The 27,871-nt window shown below is 44.8% G+C and overlaps 1 protein-coding gene across 2 annotated transcripts; it reads left to right on the top strand.

Moving 5' to 3' along the window:
- The first annotated feature begins 75 nt into the window (after nucleotides 1-75).
- Nucleotides 76-26,950, top strand: LOC120937032 (cyclic GMP-AMP synthase-like). 2 transcript variants are annotated; one of them, XM_040349952.1, is made up of 4 exons: nucleotides 76-137; nucleotides 5,120-5,349; nucleotides 9,292-9,390; nucleotides 25,651-26,950. In XM_040349952.1, the coding sequence occupies exons 2-4, from the start codon at nucleotides 5,315-5,317 to the stop codon at nucleotides 26,042-26,044; spliced, it is 528 nt and encodes a 175-aa protein (XP_040205886.1). In that variant the 5' UTR covers nucleotides 76-137; nucleotides 5,120-5,314; the 3' UTR covers nucleotides 26,045-26,950. The 2 variants fall into 2 exon arrangements, with proteins under 2 accessions (XP_040205886.1, XP_040205887.1); XM_040349953.1 differs by lacking the exon at nucleotides 9,292-9,390.
- Nucleotides 26,951-27,871: the final 921 nt, after the last annotated feature.

Genomic DNA, 27,871 nt, shown 5'->3' with positions numbered 1-27,871 from the left:
TGCTTTCTACACACTAGCATTTAAAAAGCGGAAACCATCAGCCATGACTCCATACATGATGGTGAAGGAAATATACTTGGCCAAACATATCTTGGATGAATTCAGAACTCTGGTCAATAATGTCCTTAAACAGTCAGGTATGCAAAAATTACTGTACATCTATGCCTGTGTATAAAACATGATTATAAAAAAACAGATAGATTAGACAGTATATCTCATTCGCGTTTTTTTTTATTTTCTAAGTGAACTTAAAATGAAATTCCAGGCAAACAGTTAAACACACAATTGAAAAACATTATATTTTATACATATAGAAAGTCCAAATATGCAGCACTACTCACTTTTTCTGCTGCAATCTGTGCTTATTTCAGTGTTGCATATACAGTATTGTAAGAACAATGTTACAAATCTCACTTTCACAAACTTGTAGGTGAAAGTCCCGTGATCACCCTTTCTGATAATGTAGAATATACACACACACACACACACACAATATATAATATATAATATATATATATATATAAATATATATATATATATCTATATATATATATATATATATATATATTATGGTTCACTATTATGCTGGCCCACCCTTTGCATCTATAAAAGCTTCAACCATTTCTGGGAAGGCTGTCCACAATGTTTAGAAGTGTGGCTGGTGGTATGGCTGTCCCCCCCGGTTGGTCACCAGTCCTGCACTTACCCCATCTAAGTCGTAAGCAGCGCTTCCTCCAGGCAGTAGCTTCCCCTGCGTCTTCCTATCCTCTGCATCAAGGCGGCTTCCATTGTGCGGCTCACCCTCCTCCTCCTAGGCGGCCATAGGACCGCTCCCCCCTCTCGGCCAATCGGGTGACAAGTCTCAGGACCCTCTTTCCTGATTGGCTGGGAGGAGACTCAGGAAGACAATAGCAAATATTAATTCGTCATTGTCACACAACTGGGTGGGCTTGGGTCGCAGTGCTCTGCGCCCACCCTTTTTTTAAGCCAATTAGAGCTTCAGGCTCTGAAAATGCGCTTCTAAAAAAAAAAAAAGCCCCAATTGCAATCCATGCATCCGGCACCCTGCATGTAGATTAGGGGTCGGGCGCATGGATTATGGGAGCAGCGTCACTGAGTGCGTCTATGGGAATGTGTGACCATTCTTCGGAAAAGCATTGGTCAGGTCTGGCACTGATGTGCACGAGAAGGCCTGGCTCGCAGTCTCTGCTCTAATTCATCCCAAAGGTGTTTGATCAGGGTGAGGCCAGGACTGTGTGCAGGCAAGTCAAGTTCCTCCACCCAAACTCGCTCATGTCTTTATGGACCTTGCTTTGTGCACTGGTCCAAATCATTTGGTGGAGGGGGGATTATGGTGTGGGGTAACAGAAAAATTACTCAAGAAGCGGTAATTGATGGTCGGACTTTAGAGGCAAGACGAGAATATCAAAAAATATATACATTTATTACAAAGATTAAAAAATTTATTACAGAACAAATCAATAAAAGAAAACATATAGGACATAGAAAATATCCTCTGTGCATCATCTACGTGTTTTCGCCATTGGGCTTCCTCAGGATGAGCAGAAGAAATGAACAGTAGAGAAATATATTTCTTTGTCTAGGAATACTCCAAGTCGCATATATAGGGAATAGGAATAGTGATAAGAAGTTCCAAATAGTAGACATATCTTCAAAATCCACCAGAGAGAGCTCCATCTGTCGGGAATAAGTTAATAAAATGTACCGTAGGTATAAAAAAACAGTTCTAATGGTTAGCAGATGAACATTAATTCCGGGGCAAGGATGAGAGGGGTGTAGCAAAGACACATATATATCCAATATACTACAACCAGATATATCAGAACCTGGATCCAAACATATGTAGGAGCCCTCAAAGAGTAGGCAGGCCAGCGAAATTAGTGAGACCACAAATACATATTAGTATGACAAACGCTGTGAGCCCCAGGAGATATCACAGGTTATCCCTGGCATTTACGGATGTGGCAAATGTGAGTGGCTTCCTTCCCCTCCCCCTATCCTAATTTTTTGATTTATGGGTGTGGGGTTTTTCAGGGGCTTGGCCCCTTAGTTCCAGTGAAGGGAACTCTTAAGGCATACCAAGACATTTTGGACAATTTCATGCTCCCAACTTTTGGGGAACAATTGGGGATGGCCCCTTTCTGTTCCAACATGACTGCGCACCAGTGCACAAAGCAAGGTCCATAAAAAAAATGGATAAGCAAGTTTGGGGTGGAGGAACTTGACTGGCCTGCACAAAGTCCTGACCTCAACCCGATAGAACACTTTGCAATTAACAAGCTAGAGGTATCATAGAAAGCTACTTTGAAAAAAAAATTCAACACATATCCATTTACCTAAAAAAATATGCATCCTCAAAGGAACGCATCACACAATACAACATAAGGCAGGGCTCAAAAATTTCAAGCCCTGAGCTACTAGCCAGGCCTCAAGAGTTACTCGCCACCAGTTGCCCCACCCAATTCATACACTGCTTCCATGCCTATTGCCCCCCTAAACACGCCCTCGTAGATTATCTCATGGAATGTCACTGTTAAATGTTTAATGCAGAATCAAGATATTACCAAAAACAACTAACAAAATGGGACAGGGCACTGGGACAGACCAAAGGGACAGGGCACTGGGGACAGACCAAAGGGACAGGCACTGGGGGCAGACCAAGGGACAGGGCGACTAGAACTGGATCTCTTCCCCATTCTCTTGCTGTCTCCTCTGCAACTCCATCCAGCCATCCTCTCTCTCCGCTCCTATTCATCTCATCATCAGGAGCCTGTGTGTGCGGTGCCACACTGCATGTCCCCACTTCCCCCTTTTATTCAGTCTGGCAATGAGGAGAGGAGCTGCAGCACAGCGGGAGGGAGTACACTCCAGCGCTGAGATCCACACAACTGCACAGCCGTTGACACCATAGCACAGCGCACATTGACACCGCAAAGCACACATTGAGACCAGTCCTGCTCACAGTGCTCAGGCTGAACTGCTGGACACCTACATAGAGCACAAGATGAAAACTGCACAAACTGGAAGGCCATCACTCTCATGTCAGGGCAACTTTCAGTGAGCGCTGCACTGCCTACCTGGGACACCCGGAGTGGTAATTTTTGCAATCCTCCACCTGACTCATTACTTCCTGCTCCCTTGGTCGGGGGGCAGGCTCAGAGAGGTCATACTGTTAGGTCCATGGCTTAATGAGAATTGTAAGGAGAGCACCTGTGTACTGCTCTGCCTGTGCGCGGCTCACCAGACTACTTTTCCCGAGCATGCACCTTTCCTCTTCGGCCGCCAATCGCATTGGGGCTCTAAGTGTAGGCACAGATTGAAGGGACATTGGTCATGCAGCCCTGTCATCACTCGCCCCCAGCTTAAATCCACTCGCCAAATGCTAGCAGGCGAGTGGAAATTTTGAGGGCTGACATAAGGCATGCCGAAGTGCGGGGTAAATTTCTCATCCACAGCATGCGCCAAAGCCAGCCATATATGAATAGAAATTCAGATGGTTAAGCAGGAGCCAGATGGAATTATAGATTTATGTATGGGCAGGCTTGTTGTACACAAGTCGACCAGCTTTTCACAGCTATAGTCCAACAATACTGATCATTGCATTCTGACAGTAGGGAAGGCTCCCGCTGTCAGATTAAAATACCCAAGCAGGAAGGAATCCCCCATCCACCTTGAATGTGTGGATGGGGGAATCAGATTTTTTTGTTCAACCCGCTGGTTGATAAAATAAAAAAAAAGAAGAATAAATTTATAGATAGAAAATAAAAGCGGTGTTCCTGGGAGAATTAAAAAGAATTTCAATCAACCGTGTTTTATGCTGCTGCTCCTCTCTTCCTTTTTATAGTGGCTCTTAGGTATTGGGGTAAGATGCAACAGAAATGCCTCAGGTCTGTTCTGTAATTTAACGTTGGATAGTTTAGCCATTATATCTTGAATATTTTCCCCAAAGCAGATGTATTAACAAGCAGTCCCCAAAAATGTGAAGGTTCCACGTTCCCACTGACCCCTCTAATATACAGATGGAGTGGTGGGGAACATTTTATGTGAGAGGGCACCCTCTACTATCTGGTCAAACGCTTACATCCAGCTTCCAGGAATCTGCTTGAGATGTACAACCTATGCACAAAAAAAAATACATTATTTGTAAGAGTGAGCCCTAGAACACTCTCCCATATACTAAGAAAAGGCAGTGCATACCCTTCACCCAGGCAAGAAAAAAGTTTATAGGAGATCAAGAGTTGCATACTCCAGGGGCAAAACATCAGTACACTGATTCTCAACAGCAGAACACAGCTTCATTTTGGACAGTCTGGGGTTTGATGGCAGAAAGATAGTGTTGGACAGGAAAGGGCCTACCAGAAGTTCAGTGGAGGAGTGACATGATCAGTGATTGAATTTACAGAAAACTATTTCCACAACAATGTATTGTAAACCATACATTTTTGAACTGACAATTGGTTAGTAGCTAGGAAAAACTGAAATAGTGGGTTGATAGACACAGTAGGGAAACCAGCGTCATTCCTGTTGGTCCAGCAGAGGAGGATACAGCTTGATTTTGAAAACCTTAAGCGTATTAGTATTAATGGGTGGAGCTTTACTGAAGGTGAGAGTGTAGGAGTATTTCCATGGTAAAGTATGTAGCGGTAGCGAGGCCATTTCTTGCTCCAAATTGACCCATCTTAATCCAGTCAAGGACTCTAGTCATATAGGACTGCTTGGTAATATTTGAAGGGTCTGGGGAACCCTATGCCTCCCTTTCCTTAGGCAAAGCCAAGAGTCAGTATGCAATCCCCCTGGAACCAAACACCATGGAAGAAATTTGTGAATTCTGCTTAGAATGAACAGAGGAGACACTACATTGAAAAAAATAAATCTGTATCTGCCTGGTGTGCAGAGGGCCTCTGTTTAGTTGTTTGTCGGGAATTCCATTTTAGACTGATGATTTTGAGATAAAAAAATGTATGTCTGCATGAATGATCTACAATCTCAAATTCACAAGTGGGTGACCCTTCAGGTAAATATGAAGATTGTGATATGTTTATTTATGAGACTACCGGATAGCACTTCACAAGTACAAACAGCTCTGTCTTCACAACAGGTAATCCAGCCTCCTTAGAGAGGAAAGACCCTTCAAGCCCTGCAATTACTCTGACTATTTTAATGAACCTGAGAATATATCGGTGGATCTGGTTCTTGCTCTTCAAATACGACAATGGCCCTAAAAGTGCAAGCAATGGAATGAATATTGACGGCTGGCTTGGCACAAAGGTAAACAAGATTATAGAATCGAACCATGCTACATGGTAGCCAAACAGAAAGACAAAAAAGGTAAGATGTACGATTGCTTGCTTAGATGTGTAACACTAAAGACATAATGGAATGCATAAGAATTATTTTATGTTCTAGTTAAGTAAAGCCAGTCTTGTGAACTTGGCACCCCCTGCCAGACAGCACAGCCAGTGTATAAATGAAAGATAATTGAAACACTAGTGAAGTCATAGCCTCTCTTACACGTTCAAACTGTTAAAAGGACAGAATTGGCTCTGAGTTCTGTTTCTCCCTCTGCTGTACAGAGGCCAATAGGAAGGTAATATAAAAATATTATATTTTACACACACACACACACAGTATCTCACAAAAGTGAGTACACCCATCACATTTTTGTAAATATTTTATTATCTGTTTCATATGACAACACTGAAGAAATTACACTTTGCTACAATGTCAAGTAGTGAGTGTACAGCTTGTATAACAGTGTAAATTCGTTGTCCCCTCAAAATAACTCAACACGCCAATAATGTCTAAACCGCTGGCAACAAAAGTGATTACAACCCGATTTTCCCGCCCGGTGTCAGATCTTAAATCTGCTCTGTAGGAGCCCAGATGTCCCCTCAGATAGCCACAGATGGTGAGTGACGGAGGATTGGGAGAGAGCCATGTGTGACAGCATATACTCTGGGTATTGAGCACCACTGAGGGGTTCCTGACGTTGCTTCGTTGTGAATCCTTTATCACTCACCATCTGAGAGGACATCTGGTCTCCTACAGAGCGGAATTAAGATCTGACTGAGCGTTGATTGACCCCCCGATTAAGGGTGGTCGCTGGCTCCCTGGTAAGCCTCAATTGTGATTGTGTGGTGGGTGTCACGTTTGTGGCCTTTTGATTTACATTTACAGCACGGATTCTCCTATGGGACTTTTCCTTTATGGACTTTAGTTGATTCTGTCTAATACATTGATTCATGCACTTTATATTTGCAGTGTTGCACTTCATTTGTATGCATTTTAATATTGGTTTAGCGCTGCACTTTGTTCACTCACTTCTTAGGTCTCGTACACACGGACGGACTGTCCGCTGAAAAGGTCCGCCGGACCGTTTTCAGCGGACATGTCCGCCCTGAGATTTCTGTCTGATGGTTGTACACACCATCAGACAGAAATCCGCGCGTACACGATACGCGGCCGCGCCGATTACGCGGCCCTGGAAGGTCAATGCTTCCACGGCATGCGTCGAAATCACTTCGACGCATGCGAGGGATGGCGGCCGAGCAGACATGTACAGTGAGTCTGTACAGACGACCGAACATGTCCGACGGACAGGCTTCCAGCGGACATGTTTCTTAGCATGCCAAGAAATTTTTGTCCGCTGGAAAACGGTCGGCTGGACAAATGTCCGCTGGAAACCTGTCCGGTCGGTCGTACACACGACCGAACATGTCTGCTGAAACTGGTCCGTGGACCAGTATCAAGCAGACATGTTCGTTCGTGTGTACGGGGCCTTAGGGTCAGAGTCAGCTATTTTTTTCCTCCAAAATTAGCACAAGAAGCCACATGTACAGGCCATCTGAAGTTTGCCAATGAACATCTAAATGATTCAGAAAGGGATTGGGAGAAGTGGTCAGGTGGGACCAAAATTGAGCTCTATGGCATTAACTTGAATCGTGTTTGGAGGAAGAAAAATGCTGACTATGACCTCTGTGCTTGTCAACAATGGTTTCTCAAGATCTCCCTGACTGGTTGAAACTGCCCTTGTAGATGATCAACCGCTTGAGAAACCTATTTCCTACTTTTATCAAGCCTTGCAAGCACCATCATCAAAGGACTGGCCGCTCTTTTTAACCAATTGGGAGCAAGACCTACAAAAGACACCCATCGATGCCCAATGAGCTACAATTCTCCAACTGACACACCTGTTTGATGTCCTCCAAAACGACAGAGGTGAACTATAAATTGCTGACGAGATAGCATTACACCACAGTGGTGCTACATTAAGTCCCACTATTTCACCATATGTTGGTAAGAAATGCGGAGAGCGGGCAACCCACGCCCATGTGTGGTGGTCTTGTCCGTGTATTCACCATATTGGCTGACTATTTTACACTGGATCAAAGAGATTCAAGGTTATGAAGTTCCTAACGACCCATGCGTCATATTACTTAATTATACAGGCAAACCAGTAGGAACATATAAGAAATCGGTAATGCCCACCTGCTAAATGCAGCAAATGCACTTATCCCCAGGTACTGGAAACAACAAACTGTTCCTACTCTACGCCCAGTGGTTACTGAAGTGGATCATACATACCATATGGAAGTCCTCACCCATTCCTTAGAAATAAATCTGAACTATCTAAGAAAATATGGTCCCTGCTGGTTTGCCTTCAAATTTTCATCTCCCTGCGGAAATTATGTCTTAACCCACATAAACTGGACTCTCAGTGGTTAATTGTGTATGTATGCATCTGGCTGAGGCAGGGCTTCCAACCTTTGATGAAAGAATGAAAGATACTTTGGGGTAGATTCACATACAATTAGATCGGCGCAGCGTATGTGAGATACGCTACGCCGCTGTAACTTACTTTTGGCTGCTTTGAATTCTCAAAGATTTTGCGCCGTAAGTTACGGCGCGTAGTGTATCTCTGGCGGCGCAATTCAAATCGGCGATTAGGGGGCGTGTTTCAATTAAATGAAGAGCGTCCCCACGCCGAATGAACTGCGCATGCTCAGTTTCTAAATTTTCCGCCGTGCATTGCGCTAAATGACGTCGCTAGGACGTCATTTTTTTTTTAACTTAGACGTGAGTTACGTCCATTCCGATTCACGGACGTCTTGCGCAAAAAAAAAAATTCAAATTTCGACGCGGAACGACGGCCATACTTAACATGGCAAGTCCTAACTATACGGCCGCAAAATACCAGCTTTAACTATACGCCGTAAAAAGCCGACTAGAGACGACGTAAGAGAATGCGACGGCCGCGGCGTACGATGCAAGAATCGTGATCTATCTCTAAGCAAAAAAATTGCAATTCTCATTTTAGCCAGAATCGTGCAGCTCTATACCGTGCAACATAAAAAGTGCAAAGACCACCATAGAGTAATTTTCGAGCAAAAAACAAATGATGATTTTTACATGTAGTAGACAAGTGTCAGAATTGGCCTGGGTAGCATTTTAATAGTAATCAATGCATTTTTTAGCACTGATCGCTATAAAAATGCCAATGGTCCCAAAAATGTGTCAAATGTGTCTGCCATAATGTCGCAGTACCGATAAAAATCGCTGATCGCCGCCATTACTAGTTAAAAAAAAATATTAATAAAAAATGCCATAAAACTAGCCCCTATTTTGTAAACGCTTTAACTTTTTGCGCAAACCAATCAATAAACGCTTATTGCGATTTTTTTGTTACGGAAAACATGTAGAAGAATACGTATCGGCCTAAATTGAGGAAAAAATATTTTTTTTTTATATATTTTAGGGGTATATTTATTACAGCAAAAAAGTAAAAAATATTCATTTTTTCAAAATGTCGCTCTATATTTGTTTATAGCGTAAAAAAAACTAAAAACCGCAGAGGTGATCAAATGCCACCAAAAGAAAGCTCTATTTGTGGGAAAAATAGGACGCCAATTTTGTTTGGGAGCCACGTCGCACGAACCGCGCAATTGTCAGTTAAAGCGACGCTGTGCCGAATCGCAAAAAGTAGCCTGGTCTTTGACCAGCAATATGGCCCGGGGCTGAAGTGGTTAAAAGTTGCAAAACGAAAAAAAAAACTTGAAATGGAAGGGGGTGAGCGAGAGTGAGCATAACATTTATTCTATAAGAATATAGACACTGCAAAACCATTATACAAATTAGATGCTCTTGTGCGTGAATGAACAATACAGTGAATTTCCTTGTCAACTAGTATGATGGAAACCTCCCATTTCACACAGTCCTAGCATCATTTCTTACAGTTCATGTAGATGACCGTTTCCCTTTTTTTCCCCCCAGATACATGGTGTATTTCCTTTCAAATATTGAAAAAGATATAATAAGCCATCACGGAAGCGCAAAAACCTGCTGTGAGCGTCAAGGATCCAATTGCTGCAGGTAAGTGGTGGAAATGGTGCTACAGACATATTCACAACAAACATTACAAGTGGAACTCCAGTCTTATATCTGGAAGCTTTGAGTAAAGTGCAGCAGAATTTGATAGTCTGCTAGATCAGTCACTGCTATTTGTGACCTCAATCTCACTTTGACATCTGTGGGCTCAAATTCTGACTCTTAACACATTCATATCTGTAATGTCCTAGAAGTGTATATGGCATTTTTTAAGAATACATTCTGTCACCTTCTAGATATTAAAATATATAAATAGCTAAATAAGAGTAAAGTACTTAACCACTCAATACTTTCACCCCCTTCCTGACCAGGCCAATTTTCAGCTTTCAGCGCTGTAACATTTTGAATGACAATTGCGCAGTCATACAACACTGTACCCCAATGATTTTTATAATTTTTTTCGGCCACAAATAGAGCTTTCTTTGGTTGTATCCGATCACCTCTGCGGTTTTTATTTTTTGCGCTATAAACAAAGAACGACAATTTTGAAAAATAAAAAAAACATATTTTTACTATAATACATATCAGTTTTTTTTTCCCCCACACGTATATTGATTGGTTTGCCTACAACATAGGTTTTGATTTATGGCATTTTATTTTTTACCAGTAATGGCGGTGATCTGCGATTTTTATAGTGACTGCGACAGACAGATTGGACACTTTTGGGACCGATCAGTGCTATAAATATGCACAGATTACTGTATAAAAGTAGCTGGAGGGAAGAAGTCAACAATAGGGGGCGATAAAGGGGTTAAATGTATTACCTAGGGAGTGATTCTAACTGTGGGGGGATGGGACTGACTGGGGGAGGAGACTAATCAGTGTTCCTATACACTAGGAACACACGCTCTGTCTCCTCTCCCCCAACAGGATGTGGATCTGTTTACACACACAGATCCACGTTCCTGCTCTGTCACGAGCGATTGCGGGTGCCCGGCGGACATCACGGCTGCCGGGCACGCGCATTGGCTCCTCTGTGCTAACGCCCCCTTTCCCCCCGGGAAGCAGAGGACGTCATATGATTGTCACTTCTGGTTTCAGAGCTGTCCTTTCCCCATCTTAAAGGGGCTTGTCCACCCCTTGATAACAATAAATAAAAAAAAGTGTAAAAAAATGCACACAATCGGCGGACTGCATGCAAGAGCTGCCTGAAAAACTTTAAGGGGTCGTAAACCCTTGTGTTTTTTCACCTTAATGCATCCTATGCATTAAGGTGAAAAAACACCATACAGTGTCCGGCCCCCCCATTTATCATACCTGAGCCCTGAATTTCCTGAAAGCAGCAGTCATTGGGGCAGTCATCGGGGCCGATTCATACACTCAGTGGGCCAGATTCAGAAAGATCAGCGGATCTTTCTGATGGTGTAACGTATCTCATTTACGTTACGCCGCCGCAAGTTTTTTCAGGCAAGTGCTTTATTCACAAAGCACTTGCCTGTAAAGCTGCGCGGCGTAGCATAAATCACCCAGCGGAATTCAAATTCGGCGGGTAGGGGGCGTGTATCATTTAAATGAAGCGTTGTCCCCGCGCCAAATGAACTGCGCATGCGCCGGCCGCGACTGAAATCCCAATGCGCATGCTCCAAATGACATCGGCAAATCGTCATGCATTCGACGTGAACGTAAATTACGTCCAGCCGTTTTTGCAAACGACTTACGCAAACGACGTAAAATTTCAAAACTCGGCGCAGGAACGACGGCCCATACTTAACATTAGCTACGCCTCATATAGCAGGGTAACTATACGCCGGAAAAAGCCGAACGCAAACGACTTAAAAAAAAAAAACGCCGGCGGTCGTTCGTTTCCTGAATCGGCGTAAATAATAATTTGCATATTCCTTGCGTAAAACATACGGAAGCGCCACCTAGCAGCCAGCCTGAAATTGCAGCCTAAGATCCGACACTTACACCTGGCGGGTCTTAGGGATATCTATGAGTAACTGATTCTATGAATCAGGCGCATAGATACGACGGCCGGAACTCGATATCTTTTCTGAATCCGGCCCAGTGTCTATGGACGCCAATGTATGACTCAGGAGCGCACACGCAAGGTAACCCCCTCAGGAGAGCGTTTATCCTAGGGCAGGTGGTCATTAACCCTGTCCTCAGGGCCCACTGACAGTGACAGGTTTGCAAGATAACTGAAATACATCACAGGTGATATCATTTGCTGCTCAGTGATTGCAGTATTCTAGTCTGCATCTCCCCAAGGTAATACATAAAACCTGGCCTGCCTGAAGACAGGTTGATGACCACTGTCCTAAGGGTCATCTAATGCTGGGCGGAGCTACGAGAGCTGCAGAGGACCACCAGAAGAGGAGGATCGGGGCCACTATGCACGAGCTGCCACAGTGGAGGCAAGTATGACATGTTTGTTTTTAAACAAAGCTTTAGTATTACTTTACAGTAGTTTGAAGCTGGCATCGGATAAGGTAAAAAAATCCATCTGGTAGAACTTGGAGAATGTGTGACCATAAGGCCAGATAGCAGCCTTAACATATATCTGAAAAACCAGTTGCCCAATTCCAAAAACCCAAGAGTGCTCACTGATCAAGGTCAAAAAGTTTTTTCTGTAAGGTTTCCAGTTCAGATAATAGTTGCAGAGGTGATGGCTACAAGGAACTCACCTTGTGGGTGAGAGAATAATACTGCAGTAGATGTCCAAAGAGTTCAAGGGTAGTTACTGAAGTGCAGGAGAAACCAGTCAGATACCACTGGGAAACAGATTGGGAGACCTACTGTACAAAGCCTTAACCAAAAGTCTATGAAATGGAATGGAAAGGGCAAAACCTGACCGTTGTTAGAGGCGAGTGGCAGACGCTGGTCAATCTGGATCAGAGGGCTCTCTAAAGCCTCAAACACGATCGGACTTCCATCAAACTTTTCCGTGGATTTGGTCAGAAGGGAGTTGGCCGTGAACTTGTTCTGCATACACACGACAGAACATTTTCAGCCAACATTCACCAAATCACGTGTTTTTTCAGCATCTTACCGCCACCCTTTGGGCAACTTCTGCTATTATTGTCTGATGTTTAGCATTGGTTCTGAGCATGCATGTTTGTACTTTGGGACTTTAGTCCGATGGACTTGTGTACACATGAACGGATGATCCTCCATCGGACATTTTTTGTTGAAACGTTTGAGAGCATGCACAGTGAACATTTGTTCGAGGAAATTCCGAAAAACAATTGTCAGATGGAGCATACAGACGGTCGGATTGTCTGATAAAACACGTCCGGACTGTAGTTGTTGAAAAAAAGTCAGATCGTGTGTATGGGCCTTAATAGGTGGGTTCAATGCTGGAAAAAATGGCCAAATTGCCTGAAGCTACAGATGTTTATTGAGAGGATTCCTTTAGATATCAAGTACTCCTATACTGACAGGGTGCCTAGAACTCCACCTCCCAGCACAACATTCTGACTTCTGTATTGAGAATATTCCAAAAGGTGTGAAGAGAAGATTCCCAACACCAGAACCATTTTCCTGGGACATCAAGCCATGAGTAGCCCAGTATTTTCTGTCAAACAAAATCTGTCTAGAGACAGGACAAATATCTGTCACAAACGACAAATTGGTGTGTTGCACGTGTCTAGAGTATATTGGGCAGAAATATTGGGCAAAAGGGACTTGACTCAAAGTAGGCTACCATCAGCCTCAAGACTCGCATGCAGAAGCAGAGAGTTAAGCCTCGTACACACAATCGCATTTTCTGACGGGAATTGTTGATGATAGCCTGTTGGCGGAAAATCCGTCCGTTTGTATGCTCCATCGGACAATTGTCGGATTATCCGCAGACAAATGTTGGATGGCAGGCTTTAAAATGTTCCGCGAACAACGGTTTGTTGTTGGATTTTCCGAGCGCGGTGTACAGAAGTCCATTGGACAAAAGTCCCTAAGTACAAACACGCATGCTCGAAACAATGCTCACCAAAAATCAACATTAGTAGGTGTCCAAAGGGTGGCGCTAAAAAAAGACGTAGGGGCAGATCCCACGTACATCGGCGCCATATATAGGCCGGCGTAGCACATCTCATTTACGTTACACCGGCTCAACTTAGAGAGCAAGTACCCTATCCTCAGAGTATTTGCGCCCGACGTTGCGCCGGCGCGACGTAAATCCTAGCGTAAGCCAGCGTAATTGAAAAGTAGGAAGGAAGTGGGCGTGTTCCATTGAAATGAGCCGTGACCCCATGCAAATGAAGGGCCGAACGGACGGTGCATGCGCCGTGACGCTGACTGTGTTCAGCGCCTCTCTGCGCATGCTCAGAACTAGGCCCGGCGTAATCAGTTAGATACGAACTAGGCCCGGCGTAATAGTGAAATACGCCCAGACATGCGCCCGTCCAGTGCAAAAGTACATCCTCTTGTTCCCTCCCTGAAGCAAGGTACTTTTGTTGTTTTCTGTGCAGCTGATTGTTTATGAGCCATGTCTGCCTCAGCAGCTCAGAAGAGCGAGGAAGATTATTTTTCCCCACAGGAGAAGGGGCGGTCATTATCAGGGCCATGGCCCAGTATGATAGGTTTCTCCATGGGGCAGAGAGTGCCAATACTACCCAGGCCAGAGGAGGAGATCCTGGCGCAGATTGCTGATGATGTGAATGCTTTGGGGAGTGAGGGCAGGAGCCCCAATGACATTTTGAAAAAATCAACGACCTGCGTCGCCTGGTCCGAGTAAGCTGGCCAGGATGAGCACTGGCAGGCGGGGCCATGGCAGGCGTGGGCACGTCAGCGCCTTAATTTTTTTGTATTTTTGCAATATACTCAGGTTGTTTTTTGTTTATTTTGTGTATACTCAGGTATGAGTTTTTTTTTCTTTTGGCCCAAGCACAACGGTCAGTAGTGCAGGGCTACAGTGTGACTGGTGTTTGAATGTGGGGGTGACATTCCTGCCGGAAAAGGGATGTCACCCTTGTTGTGGGGGAGAAGTGATCCCCAGGACCAGGGAGAAGTGAACCCCAGGTCCGTGTGAATGTGGTATGAATGGACAGCAACATAATTGGAGCCTTGCCGTGGAGTTGCTGCTCCCAAGTCCTGAATGGTGGACTTGGGCTAATTCAATTTGATGAGGATGTGGGGTGTGTGCTAGGGACCACAGTGGTGTGTATGCGTGCATTCTCCTTGTGCCATGAAGAATGTGTGGGTTTAACATGCAAAGATGCCTACTGTGAGGCATCTCCTGACTGCTCTTCCCTCAGAAGACGGGGTAACCTCGGTTAGGGGGGGGGAATGTCTGGTTCAGGTCATCACGTAGGTCAACCTCCAGGCCCTTTCTCACTGCGAAGTTGTGCAGCATGCACCGATGATCTGGCACACAAAGTTTGGGGAATACAACAGGGCCCCCCCGGACGTGTCCAGGCATCGGAAACGGGACTTCAGGAGGCCAAAGGTTTGTTCCACCACTGCACGGGTACGTGTGTGTGCGCGCATCATTGTATCTTCTCTCTCCTGGGGTTTCAGGATTCCGGAATGGAGTCATGAGATGGGGCCCAAGTGCATATGCCACGTCACCTGGAAGGGAAAAGACAGGAGGATGTTAGTCGTGCATGTGCCCCTCGTGATGTCTGCATCATGGGGGCGGACAGTCATGTTGTCCCCATACATGTTCTGTTCAATTTCTGTTGGGATGGGGCTTTGACAGTATATGTAGCTGTTGTGGCTTGACCCTGGGTGTTTGGCACGGACGTGCCATATGAGGCATTGGGCATCGCTATCACCTGTAAGTTGATGGAATGGCCAATGCTACGATTGCGGTATATGTGTCACGGGGGGGGGGGGGGCCCTAGTACCACATGTGTGCAATCAATGGCCCCCACGGGGCGTGGGAATCTGGCAATTCTGTAGAAATCACGCATTGCTTTCACCCGCAGATGCTCCTGGGTGGGTCTGATGATTTGGTTGGCCATGCGTGAGGATTGCGGGGACAACCTGGTGCATACATCTGCTCATGGAGGATTGTGCCATCCCAGCCACGACTCCACTTGTACCCTGGAACGAGCCACTGGCAAGGAAATGGAGTGTTGCCAGTACCTTGACCAGTGGCTCCACTGCATGTGCATGTCCCCCCCCCCCCTCCCCAAATGTCTAGAATTGGATATGCAGCATGGTTGGCTTGGCTCAAACTAAAAGGTAAGGAAGGCCTCAAGTTCAGGTGGCCAAAAGTGACCAAAGTCATTATAGGCAGGCAGCAGAAATGGACGGAAGATCCATGTGGTATTTACAAGCAGTAGGGAGATATTCCTCTAGGAGAGAAAGTGTGGAGTGTGCACTCAAAACTCTACCCTGTGGGTGACGTCATTGCTCATTCCCACAGCTTTAACCTCTTTCATGGCAAAAGCCAGTAGGAAGAAAGAATACTGGTGCACAGCAACTAATAATGAGGGAGCGCTCATTGCTTGGCCTGACCCAACCAGTGTACTCACCGAGTCTTCAGAGGCAATGCCAGCAGATCTGGACTTTTAAAGCAGATAACTTAACAAGATCTGGGTCTGGAAAGCGTGGAACCCAGTAGCTGAAGGTCACTTCTAGGCCTTCACATTGAGGTAGCTGAGTTTTTCAGGCGGTATAGCAGCGCTATTTTTAGCGCTAAACCGCCTGAAAAACTCCTCAGTGTGAAAGGGGTCTTAAGGTTGCCAATGGGAAAATGAGAAAGGCTGCAATAGTGCGTTAACTCAAAAAATTGGGGATATTTATTGTATAAAAGGAGCGGACGATACAGAAAGTAAATTTAAAATTATATCAGCAAGTTAAAAAAGCCGGCATTAGCTAGGAAAAAAGACTTACGCCCGTGCTTCCGGGGTCACGTGGGGACGACAATACGTAGCACCGCACTGACCAGTTTCGTCAGAAATTACGTTTTCAAAGAGCACGGGCGACGCATTGACATCACCACTTATATAGGTTTAATATACTATGTATCAAACATTAAGACATACGCCAAAGGTAAGAAGCAATAATGTTACTTATATCACCCTCCATATAATACACTCAAAAAATAAATTTTGCATATAGAGACAGTAGTCAGCAACACGTATTGAGGTATAATAGAAAAAATTGGAATATTAAATATTGAATAAAAGAAATATATATAGATAAATGAAAATACCCTGAGAGCTCGGTCAATGTAAGTGGGAAATACACCATAATAGAACTGAACACTAAGAAGCCAACAAAATGAACAAAGGGACATTCAACATTAAGGGCATAAAAAATTAATAGCATATGTCCGTATGTATCAAAAAATTTGTATCAGACCTGACATCTGTTTGTACATAGTCAAGACTATAAAAAGTGTAACCAATCAGGAGTTGTCAATAAAAGCATTAATTTAAATATCTACATTAAGGCCTAACGGTTTAAGATATTTAACCCTATATATCCAACTCATTTCGAGAATGGATATTGCCCTTCTTTTAGGACCCCCTAAAAACGTACAGTATCATGCGGAGTCCCTCAGGGATCTCCCTTGTCGCCCGTATTGTTTAATATCTATCTTCGCCCTCTCTTTGAAATAATCAGTAAACAGAAGTTACTTTACCACTCCTATGCAGACGACACACAACTGTATTTCCGCATCTGCAACAAAAAGGATCATTCTCTTGGACTAGAGAAATGCCTTACTCTAAAAGATATCTGGATGACAAACAGTTATCTTAAACTCAACGGTTCGAAAACAGAACTTGTCCTGTTTCACGTCAACCGGAAAAATCACCCCGCTTCAACATGGACTCCCCCCGCCATTCTGGGTAAAACTATCATCCCTAGCACCAAAGTCAAAAGTCTTGGAGTCATTTTCGATACCTACATGACAATGGATGCACAAATAGGGTCAGTAGTCAGCGGATCCCACCATCTGCTGCGCCTACTACGCAGACTCACGCCCTTTATCCTGAAAGAGGACATTGCAGTCGTGGTGGGAACAATCATCAATTCCAGACTCGACTACGCAAATGCCCTCTATCTAGGACTCCCCAAATACCAAATCACTCATCTGCAAGTCGTTCAAAATACGGCCGCTCGACTAGTGACCAGAAAAAAAACATGGGAATCAATCTTACCTTCACTGAGATCCCTTCATTGGTTGACAGTAAAAGACAGAATTACTTTCAAGGCACTCTGCCTAATACATAAGTGTATTCAATGCAATGCCCCCCAATATCTATGCGAAAAAATAAAAGCCCATAACCCCAATCGCATTCTGCGATCCACCAATCAAAACCTACTCCAGATACCCAAAGCCAGATACAAGTCCAAAGGAGATCGAAGATTTGCAGTCCAGGGACCTCACCTGTGGAATGCACTACCAACCACCATCCGACTGGAGTCGGACCACTTGGCCTTCAGGAGAAAGATTAAAACCCATCTCTGAGGTCAAGGGGTTCCTTACCCATGAAATGGATACACCGCCCAGAGGCGATTCAGTTCGCATATGTTGCGCTTTACAAGTTTCTCATTCACTCACATGACAAGTGAGATTAAATGAACATATAGGTTAATATCAGGAGAGGCTTTAGAGGACATTCCGTATCAAGGCATTATAGGGAGGTGCATGATGGAGACCCTACCGATACCTCTTTTATAGCAATAGATAAACTTAAATGTCATTGGAGAGGGGATCCTAAAAGAAGGGCAATATCCAAACTCGAAAAGAGTTGGCTATATAGGGTTAAATGTCTTAAACTGTTAGGCCTTAATGTAGATATTGAAATTAACGCTTTTATTGACAACTCCTGATTGGCTGTGCTTCTTTTTATAGTCTTGACTATGTACAAACAGATGTCAGGTCTGATGCAAATTTTTTGATACATAAAGACATATGCTATTTATTTTTTATACCCTATGCCCTTAATGTTGAATGTCCCTTTGTTCATTTTGTTGGCTTCCTAGTGTTCGGTTCTCTTATGGTGTATTTCCCACTTACATTGACCGAGCTCTCAGGGTATTTTCATGTATCTATATATATTTCTTTTATTCAATATTTTATATTCCAATTTTTTCTATTATAATACCTCAATACGTTTTGCTGACTACTGTCTCTATATGCAAAATTTCCTTTTTCAGTGTATTATATGGAGGGTGATATAAGTAACATTATTGCTTTTTACCTTTGGAGTATGTCTTAATGTTTGATACATAGTATATTAAGACATTCGTTGTATGCCCCCTGTATAAAAAACTGGTCAGGGCGGTGCTACGTATTGTCCTCACTACTTGACCCCGGAAGCACGGGTGTACGTATTTTTTCCTAACTAATGCCGGATTTTTTAACTTGCTGATCTAATTTAAAATGTACTTGTTGTATCGTCTGCTCCTTTTATACAATAAATATCCCCAATTTTTTGAGGTAACGCACCATTGCAGCCTTTCTCATTTTTTACCATTTATGGGTTTATTCCCCTTGGAGAGAGGGACATCTGCATTTTCCCATTGGCAAAATGAGGAGGCTTATAGGAGGTGGACGATCTGGATACCTTTGATGAGCTTTGAGACCCTGCAGAGGTTTACCTGCAAGCCTATACGACCATGTGTCTTAACAGGTCCATCCAATCTGGTAAGGTTACATCGTTTCTTCTGTGTGTGTCGCACGAGGAGGAATACGTCTTGGTGGTGGTGGACAGTCAATTCATCCCCTTCATTTAAACCTATTTGGATATTCCCTTGTGGAACTGGACTTTTTTCCTTCTTGTTTAGATACAGTGGATTTTTTCTTTATTCCCAATTGCTCTATATTTAGGTGCACACTGGTTGCAGTTTTTGTTCACGGACATTTGATCCACGTCTAGGATGTCTCTGCGACGTTCTCTATCACATTTCATAATTTCATAATTTTTGCACATATTTATTTGATTTTTATTGTATGCCATTCACTTTATGTCTTAGCATTTATATTCATTTACCCCAAATATTTACTGTATTTATCGGCGTATAACACGCACCCTAACTTTAAGAGGGAAGTTTCAGAAAAAAACTTTCCACAGCTCCCTGCGTATAACACGCAGGCACAGTTTACCCTCTATTTTCAGGGTAAAAAAGTGTTCTATGCCAATAAATACAGTAATTTTATTTACCTTTCCTATTTATTTATTTATATATATATATATATATATAATACCAGTTACTCACCGGTAGCTGTTTTTCTATGAGTCTTACAGGACGGCACCTTGAGAGTAGACTGGCTTCACCTGACAGGAAACACAATCAAAGAGGTTTAAAAACCCCGCCCCTCCCCGTGCACCTCAGTTCGTGATAAAGTAACCACCATTAGAGCACGGGAACCAGTATATGAAAATACAAACCATACGAAGTCATCAGGGTGGGAAATAGGCCTGCCGTCCTGTAAGACTCATAGAAAAACAGCTACCGGTGAGTAACTGGTATTTTCTCGAGTCGTCTTCCAGGACGGCACCTTGAGAGATAAGCAAGTAACCCTCAGGCCTACCTTAGGGCGGGACCACAGCCTGCAGGACTCTTCTGCCAAACGTCAAGTCTTGGGGTGACAGGAGTTCCACTCGGTAGTGTTTTAGAAAGGTGTTCTGGCTTGACCACGTTGCTGATCTACAGATTTGTTCCACTGAAACTCCTGCTCTCTCTGCCCAGGAGGTTACTATAGATCTCGTGGAATGTGCCTTGACTTTAGGTACTGTTTTGCCAGCCTTACTGTATGCTACTGAAATTGCCTGTCTAGATATGGAGGCTCTAGATGCTTGGCAACCTTTTTTCTGTCCTGAAAAATTGATTAGCAAGTGTGATGAGCGTCTGAACTCGCTCACCCTTTCTAAATAAATTAACAAACAGCGTCTTACATCCAAACAATGAAAGGTTCGTTCTTTCATTCTGTGGTTTTGCGCAAAAAGAAGAAAGTATAATTTCTTGTGACCTATGAAACTTCGTTGCCACCTTAGGTAGGTACAGGGGATCCTGACTTAGGACCACCCTGTCCTCGAATAAACGAAAATAGGGCTCTTTGATTGAGAGCGCTTGCATGTCTCCTATTCTTTTGGCCGTGGTGATGGCCAAAAGAAAGGAGAATTTAAATACTAACAGCCTAACCGGAATGCTGTCTATCGGTTCAAACGGAGGTTTGGATAGCTGGTCTAACACCAGGGAGAGGTCCCAAGGGGGAACTCTGGATATCTGTATAGGTGACAACCTATCCCTGGCCGTCAGGAACCTCTTAATAAGAGGATCCAGAGCCAGCCTCTTGTCTAAAAAGTAGGACAAGGCGGCAACCTGTACTCTTAGGGTTCTCGTAGCTAGTCCTAGATCTACCCCTTCCTGAAGGAACTCCAAGATAACTGAAATTTCGGGTAGTGGGGCTTGTCTTGCTGCGCACAAGCGTGAAAACACCCCCCAGGTCTTGGCATAGATCTTCCTGGTAACTTCCTTACGACTCGCTAAGAGGGTATCCATTACCTTCTCTGAGCAACCCTTCCGCTGCAGGTTCCACCTCTCAAGTACCAGGCCGTCAGACTGAAAAAGCCTGGCTCTGGGTGAAAGATCGGTCCCTGCCGCAGAAGGTCCACCCGGACCGGAGAGGGAGGGAGGAAGGACCGACCACTGGTTCTAACATTGGGAACCAAGATCTTCTGGGCCACCAGGGAGCGATCAGGATCAGCTTCCCTTGTGAACGACTCAGTTTTTGTAATACCCTCGGGATCAGATTCAGGGGAGGGAAGGCATAGGCTAGGTAAAATGTCCAGGCCTGGGCCAACGCGTCCACACCCTCCGATCCCTGATCCCGGGAGAGAGAGAAGAACCTTTCTATCTTCTTGTTCCTCCTGTGAGCAAAGAGGTCTATTTCTGGGTTGCCGAAATGATGACATACCCAATCGAAGACCTCCTGACTTAGTTCCCACTCTCCCTGGAGAATGGGTTGGCGGCTTAGAAAGTTCGCTTCTAGGTTTAGGACTCCCCTGATGTGAACTGCTGACAGGGAGCGGACTCTCTGTTCTGCCCAGCCTAGAATTTCTAGGGACAACCTTAGGAGCGAACGGGACCTGGTGCCTCCCTGATGGTTCAGGAACGCCACCGTGGTCGCGTTGTCGGAGAGAATTTGTATTTCTTGGTCCAGGATTCTCTCCTCGAACGCTTCCAAGGCTCTTCCGACCGCTGATAATTCTCGGAAGTTGGAAGAGGACTCCCTTTGGTGTCGATCCCAGGAACCCTGGGCCTGTAGGCCCGCCATGTGGGGCTCCCCATCCCCAGGAGCTGGCATCCGTGGTTATCCCTGAGGGGGGTTTGACTGGTTTCACTGAAGGCCCCTTCCCAGATTCCGAGGAATGAGCCACCACTCCAGAGTGTTCCTTACCGACTCTGGAATGGAGACCCTGGAGTCTAGGGATGTTTCCTTCCCATCCCAGGAGAGGAGGAAGGCCTGTAGTGGCCTGTAGTGGAGCTGGGCCCACGGAACTGCTGGGATGCATGAGGTCATAAGTCCCAACAACCCCATGATCTCCCTGAGTGAAATATCTGCTGTTCCCCTGACAGACCTGACCACTGAGATGAGTTTCTGGACCTTGTCTACTGGTAGGAGAAGCTTTTTCTCTAAAGAATCTATTAAAAACCCCAGATAGATTTTCCTGTTCTGGGAGGAGAGAAGATTTTTCTCTGTTTATAATCCATCCTAAGGATTCCAGTGTAGTCAGGACGGTGGTCAGGTCCGTGAGAAGAAGTGCTCGACTGGATTGAACAGCAGCAGATCGTCGAGGTAGGGAACAAGGGAGGATGCCTTTCAGATGTAGAAAGGCGACCACCTCTGCTAGCACCTTCGTGAAAACTCTTGGGCTGGAGGCAAGCCCAAAGGGGAGAGCGGTGAATTGCCAGTGTTTGGATCCCCTGAGGGGAAACAATGGCGAATCTCAGGAATCTTTGATGGTCCTGGTAAAATGGGGACATGGAGGTAGGCGTCCTTCAGGTCTATGGTTATCATAAATACCCCTTCTAAAAGAAGTCCTTTGAGACTGTAAATGTTCTCCATGCGGAACCTCTTGTAGAGGAGATAAGTATTCAGGGGTTTTAAGTTGATAATTAGACGGAATTTCCCCGAGGGTTTGGGTACTACGAAGATGTGAGAGTACACCCCCTGCCCCTGTTGGTCTACCGGAACTGGGACTATGACCCCCTGTTGTGCTAGGTCTGACACATTCCCTAGAAGGCTTGCCGCTTTGAGGGGATTTTGGGGTAAATGAGTGAGGAGGAAAAATTGGTGGGGGAAGATGGCGGAATTCCAATCTGTAGCTTCCTTCACTATCTGCAAAATGTGAGGACCTCCGCGTTATGCTTTCCCAAGCTGGAAAAAAATCGGGAGAGCCTCCCCCGACTCTGGAGTCACTTGAGTCTTTCCCAGCGGGTTTAGGATCAGGGAAAAGGATTCCCCCTTTTGGCTTATCCTTTCCCGTGATCCACCTCCTATTAAGGCCGCTCTTCGGTCTGAAGGTCGGTTTTTATTCTGGGGGCCTCGAAAAAATCTCCTCCTATTTTGTTTAGGTTTGGGAGGGAACCGCTTACCCTTTTCTGAGGCTCTAGTTAGAGCCTGGTCTAAACCTGTCCCAAAGAGGAGGGATCCCTCAAAGGGCAGGGCACAGAGACGGGATTTGGAGGCCAAATCTCCTTCCCATGTTTTGAGCCATAGTGCCCTTCTCGAGGCATTAATAAGAGCGCCCGTTTTAGCAAAGGCTCGAATGGTCTCAATTGATGCGTCTGCTAGCTAGGCGACAGCGCTACCTATGACTCTAAGGGAATCTCGGATATCCTTAAATTTTGAAGTCTGCGGGATATGTTCCAACATCCTGGACAGCCAGGTATCCGTATTCCTGGCAATGCAGGATGAGGCCAGTGCGGGCCCAAGGGCTGCCGCATTAGCCTCCCAGGCCCTGCGAAGGGAGGTCTCTGCCCGTCTGTCTAGTGAATCTTTTAAATTCCCAGCATCCTCAAAGGAAAGGTCAGACTGTCTAGACAGTTGAGCTAGGGAAGCATCTAGTTTAGGGACTTTGAAAAATTTGTTTTCTAGTTCTTCGTTAAAGGGACAGCGCCTTTTCCAGGTTTTGTACCTTAGTAACTTCTTTTCAGGTTCAGCCCACTCTCTTAGAACTAAGTCCTGAAGAGATTGGTGAGCTGGGGTTTAGCCAAACCCTGGTACATCTTATCCTGTGCTGACACCAGTTCGGCCGGCTGCTGAATCCCCTCAGAGGTATAGATAGCTGCCAGTAAACCACCCATGTCATCCGCTGAAAAAATGAATTTGCCTGATCTAGCATCTTCATCCTCATCATCTGTCTGGCTATCAATGAGACCTTCTTCCTGAGCCTCCGAATCCTCAGAGTCTGACAGAAGAACGTCCCTAGCCCTCAACAATCTCGGAGCCGAGGTGGATAAGCTTTCCTGTGAGGAGGGCCCAGCTGCTAGGGGGATCAGGTTCTTTGGTTTTTAAGACTTCCTTAAACTCCTTTAATATGGAAAGCATCTCTGACTGAACCCTCAGGAATTCTTTTATTATTAGCGAAGTTTCCTTCCCTGTGAGTTTTTGAATGCACTTAGCACACAAAAGCTTGGAATAGTCTGTGGCTAGCTTAATGCTACAATTCCCACATCTTTTAGCTTTAGATGTATGTTTAGCAGAAACACTAGAAGCCTCCCCCTGGGCAGTAACCTCTTCCCCTGAAAGTAAAAGACAGAGGCTTTAATACAAAAAAGGAGTAGGGGAAGGGAAGGGGGGTGTGTGGGGAATAAGACCCAGTCCCAAGTGCCCCAATGAAGTTTTTAGAGGTAGACTCACCCCTGGTGGCTTCCTCTGCAGCAGCGGTTAGTGCCGGGCGGTCCTCACGCTCCATGGCACCGTCGAATCGGGCGCCACTCTCTCCCCTGCTGCGCTCCGTGTGTGTGTGAGCCAACGCCGATGGCGGCTGCCATTTTGGTGAAGACCGGAACCGGAAGTACGTCATCACCATGCGCCGCAGCGTCGAAATGCTGGCTCCACCGAGAAACGAGCCTGGGAGAACAGCAGCCGAGTCCACAGCGAGGAGATGCGTCTTTACCCGGCCCAGCAGGTAGGAAGACGCTCGGGAGAGAGGGATTCCAGCCACCTAGGTGTTCTGAGGTAGCCACTATCCCAGATACACCTAGCAGGGGGGGGTTTCCAAACATAGTTTTCCTTCAGCCCCCCCCCCCCCTCAATACGGGGAGACCCTCTGGACAGGCAAAAGCCTCACTGAGCTCAAGGCCTCCCAGGACCCATGGCTCACATTCCAGGAGGGGGACCACCAGCCCCAGGCCTTAGGTCTTTTTAGAAAAACAAAAAAACGTTTCGCTGGGGGAAACACAATCATGAACTGAGGTGCACGGGGAGGGGCGGGGTTTTTAAACCTCTTTTTGATTGTGTTTCCTGTCAAGTGAAGCCAGTCTACTCTCAAGGTGCCGTCCTGGAAGACGACTCGAGAAATCTATATATATATATATATATATATATATATATATATATATATATATATATATATATATATATATATATATATATATATATCTATCTATATATATATCTATATATATATATATATATATATATATATATATATATACACACACATACATACATACACACATTTTACAATTCAATAAGTATGCTGGTATGAGTGATTATACTACCCTGTGCTGTTTTTTTTTTGTGCCAGTGCCCAATCTTTTTGTAGGAGTAAGTACATCCCAAACATTTAACGTGACTAAAGTAAAGCCCTGTTTATTCTTTTCTTTAAACAAACATGTTATACTTGCCTTCTTAGTGCAATGGTTTTGCACAGAGTAGCCTTGATTCTCTTCTCGGGTCCCCCACTGGCACTCCTGGCTCCCCCCATAGAAAGTCATTTTCTATGGGGGCACTCATGCATGCATGCTGAGCCACACTCAGACATAAGACACAGATCTCAGCCCGGTCACTGGCTGACTGACAGCAGTGGGAGCCAATGCTGCTTTATCTGAGCAAATCAGGAGTGGAAGACTTGGGAGGGCCTCAGCTCTCGTGCACATCACTGGATTGACATTGGGGGAGCTGCATTAGGTGTCATTTTTTATTTATTTTTTACCCTACTGCATGCAGTAGGGTTAAAAAAAAAAAATGCCTTTACAAACACTCTAAGAACTACCTGGGTCCCTCAACAGATGAAAAAAAAAAATATGGGAGGCTGTTTTCACATTTTTTCCTTACAGCCCTAATTTGTGTTTTGCATGTTCTGACTGTACAAATATCAAATATTTCAGGAAACCATGTCTTAAACTGATGAAGTATATACTGAAACAACTCAAGGAGAGAGGAAATCAGAGAATGAATCAATTTTACTCATACCAAGCAAAGACTGCTCTACTGCATGCATGTGTTCAGTACCCAAAAGATGAAGACTGGAAGCTGGAAGACCTGCATATCTGCTTCAATAGATATGTTGAATTCTTTCAAAAATGCCTGAAAAACTATTCTCTTCCAAACTTTTTCATACCTTCCCAAAACCTTTTTAGTCCAAATGAAGTTGATAAAGCAAGCTGCAAATACTTTCTTGAAGAGTTAGAAATGGAAAAGGTTAAAAACTACCCAATATTTTTAGAGAGTACCATTTCTGATATGTGCCTGCTGTATGAGAAAGTATCCTGTTCACCTTGAATTGCTTCCTTTGTGTAAAAGTCCTGGTGTCCCACTGCTTTCCTATTATAAACTGACCATACTAAAATGGAATACACCAAGGTCAGTTCTCTAGCCGTGCTCTCTTCCAATAATCAGTCTTGTCCTGACACATGCACCCACCCCCTGCACAGTCATTCACTGGGTGCTGCCGTTTCTTCTCCCCCAACTCTTATGCAGCTGAGAACAGGGGGAATGTGATCACTTAAATAATGGGGGGGGGGGGGGGGGGGGAGCATTTATGCTTTTTTTTATATCCATATAAAAATGTTTTGCCTTTCATTTCTATAGCAGTCCACAGGATCTCCCAAGCTGTCACTGGATGCTGAAGGCGTTTAAGGATATAATTAAAGCTGGCCATAACCTGTTCGAATCATGTCTGGTTCAGCAGTGACCAGCTGAGATTTGAACCATGTACGGAAAGGCTGAATGTACTCAATTGAACGATAAACTTGGGTACACAACCAGACTGTCAGATTTAACGTGTGATTATTGCTAGCAGCTATTTTAGCCGCTAGCAGTAATCACTGTGTTCCTCCACTGGAAGTTCACAATGAAGAACACAACAGTCAATGTTAATGGGAGAATCAAGCAATTTTTTTTCCTGAAACCAGTGCTTGCAGGAAAAAAAATTGCTCCATCTATGGCCGGCTTAACTCCTTGGTTTGCAGCCACTGAGAATTAAAAGTCCTCCTTGGACTCACACAGGGCCTACAGAACTTTAATAAACAGTGGGCAGCAGTATGCATACATAGCTTCTCAGCCTAAGGCTCCATACAGACTGGGTTTAAAAAAACACTCATATAGCTGAACTTAAAGCGGAAGTTCCGGCCACAATTTCACTTTTTAAATATAAATACCCCTGTAATACACAAGCTTAATGTATTCTAGTAAAGTTAGTCTGTAAACTAAGGTCCGTTTTGTTAGGTTGTTACAGCATTTAGACACTTTATAAAATAGAAAATTGACTGGGGGCCATCTTAAAGCGGGAGTTCACCACCATTTAAAAAAAAAAAAAAAATCTCCCCTTAGCTTCCTGCTCGTTCGGTCTAGGGGAATCGGCTATTTATATTAAAATATAAGCAGTACTTACCCGTTTTCGAGCTGCATCTTCTTCCGTCGCTTCCGGGTATGGGTCTTCGGGAGCGGGCGTTCCTTCTTGAGTGACAGCCTTCCGAGAGGCTTCCGACGGTCGCATCCGTCGCGTCACTCGTAGCCGAAAGAAGCCGAACGTCGGTGCGGCTCTATACTGCGCACCGACGTTCGGCTTCTTTCGGAAAATCGTGACGCGATGGATGCGACCGTCGGAAGCCTCTCGGAAACCTGTCAATCAAGAAGGAACGCCCATTCCCGAAGCCCATACCCGGAAGCGACGGAGAGGATGCGTCTCGTAAACGGGTAAGTACTGCACATATTTTAAAATAAATAGCCGATTCCCCTAGTAATAACGAGCAGGAATCTAAGGGGGGAAAAGTGCCCTCTAAGGGTGAACCCCCGCTTTAAGTGTGGGCATCATGAAGCCAGACTGTATGACTTCCTGGATTTCAGCCTTGCAGATCTCGCACATGCTCAGTGCTGCACAAGCAGTGTCAGATCAGGTTTCAGCACCTGTGCTGTCCAAGTCACATGATTCTTTGAGACTGGGGAGTACACAGACTCCTGGAAAGTTACACCCACTACATTCCCAGGAGTCTGTGCGGTGTAGGTTAGGAAGCATTAAGCACATAGGTGCAGGAAGTGGGAAGATTAACTATTCTGCCTAGCAACAACACTTTGAAGGCATCTAAAAAAAAAAAAAAAAATTCGTAA

Source organism: Rana temporaria, chromosome 4, assembly GCF_905171775.1.
Source record: "Rana temporaria chromosome 4, aRanTem1.1, whole genome shotgun sequence".
Classification (NCBI taxonomy): Eukaryota; Metazoa; Chordata; class Amphibia; order Anura; family Ranidae; genus Rana; species Rana temporaria.
The sequence above is the reverse complement of the archived record's forward strand: the minus strand, read 5'-3'. Positions and strand labels throughout refer to the sequence as shown.

What these genes read in the sequence shown, in the direction of transcription:
- LOC120937032 (XM_040349952.1), top strand. Translation starts at nt 5,315, where the DNA reads ATGCTACATGGTAGCCAAACAGAAAGACAAAAAAG. An exon ending in CAAACAGAAAGACAAAAAAG is followed by an intron (nt 5,350 to 9,291) that starts GTAAGATGTACG and finishes TTTTCCCCCCAG; the next exon opens with ATACATGGTGTATTTCCTTT. An exon ending in CAAGGATCCAATTGCTGCAG is followed by an intron (nt 9,391 to 25,650) that starts GTAAGTGGTGGA and finishes CAAATATTTCAG; the next exon opens with GAAACCATGTCTTAAACTGA.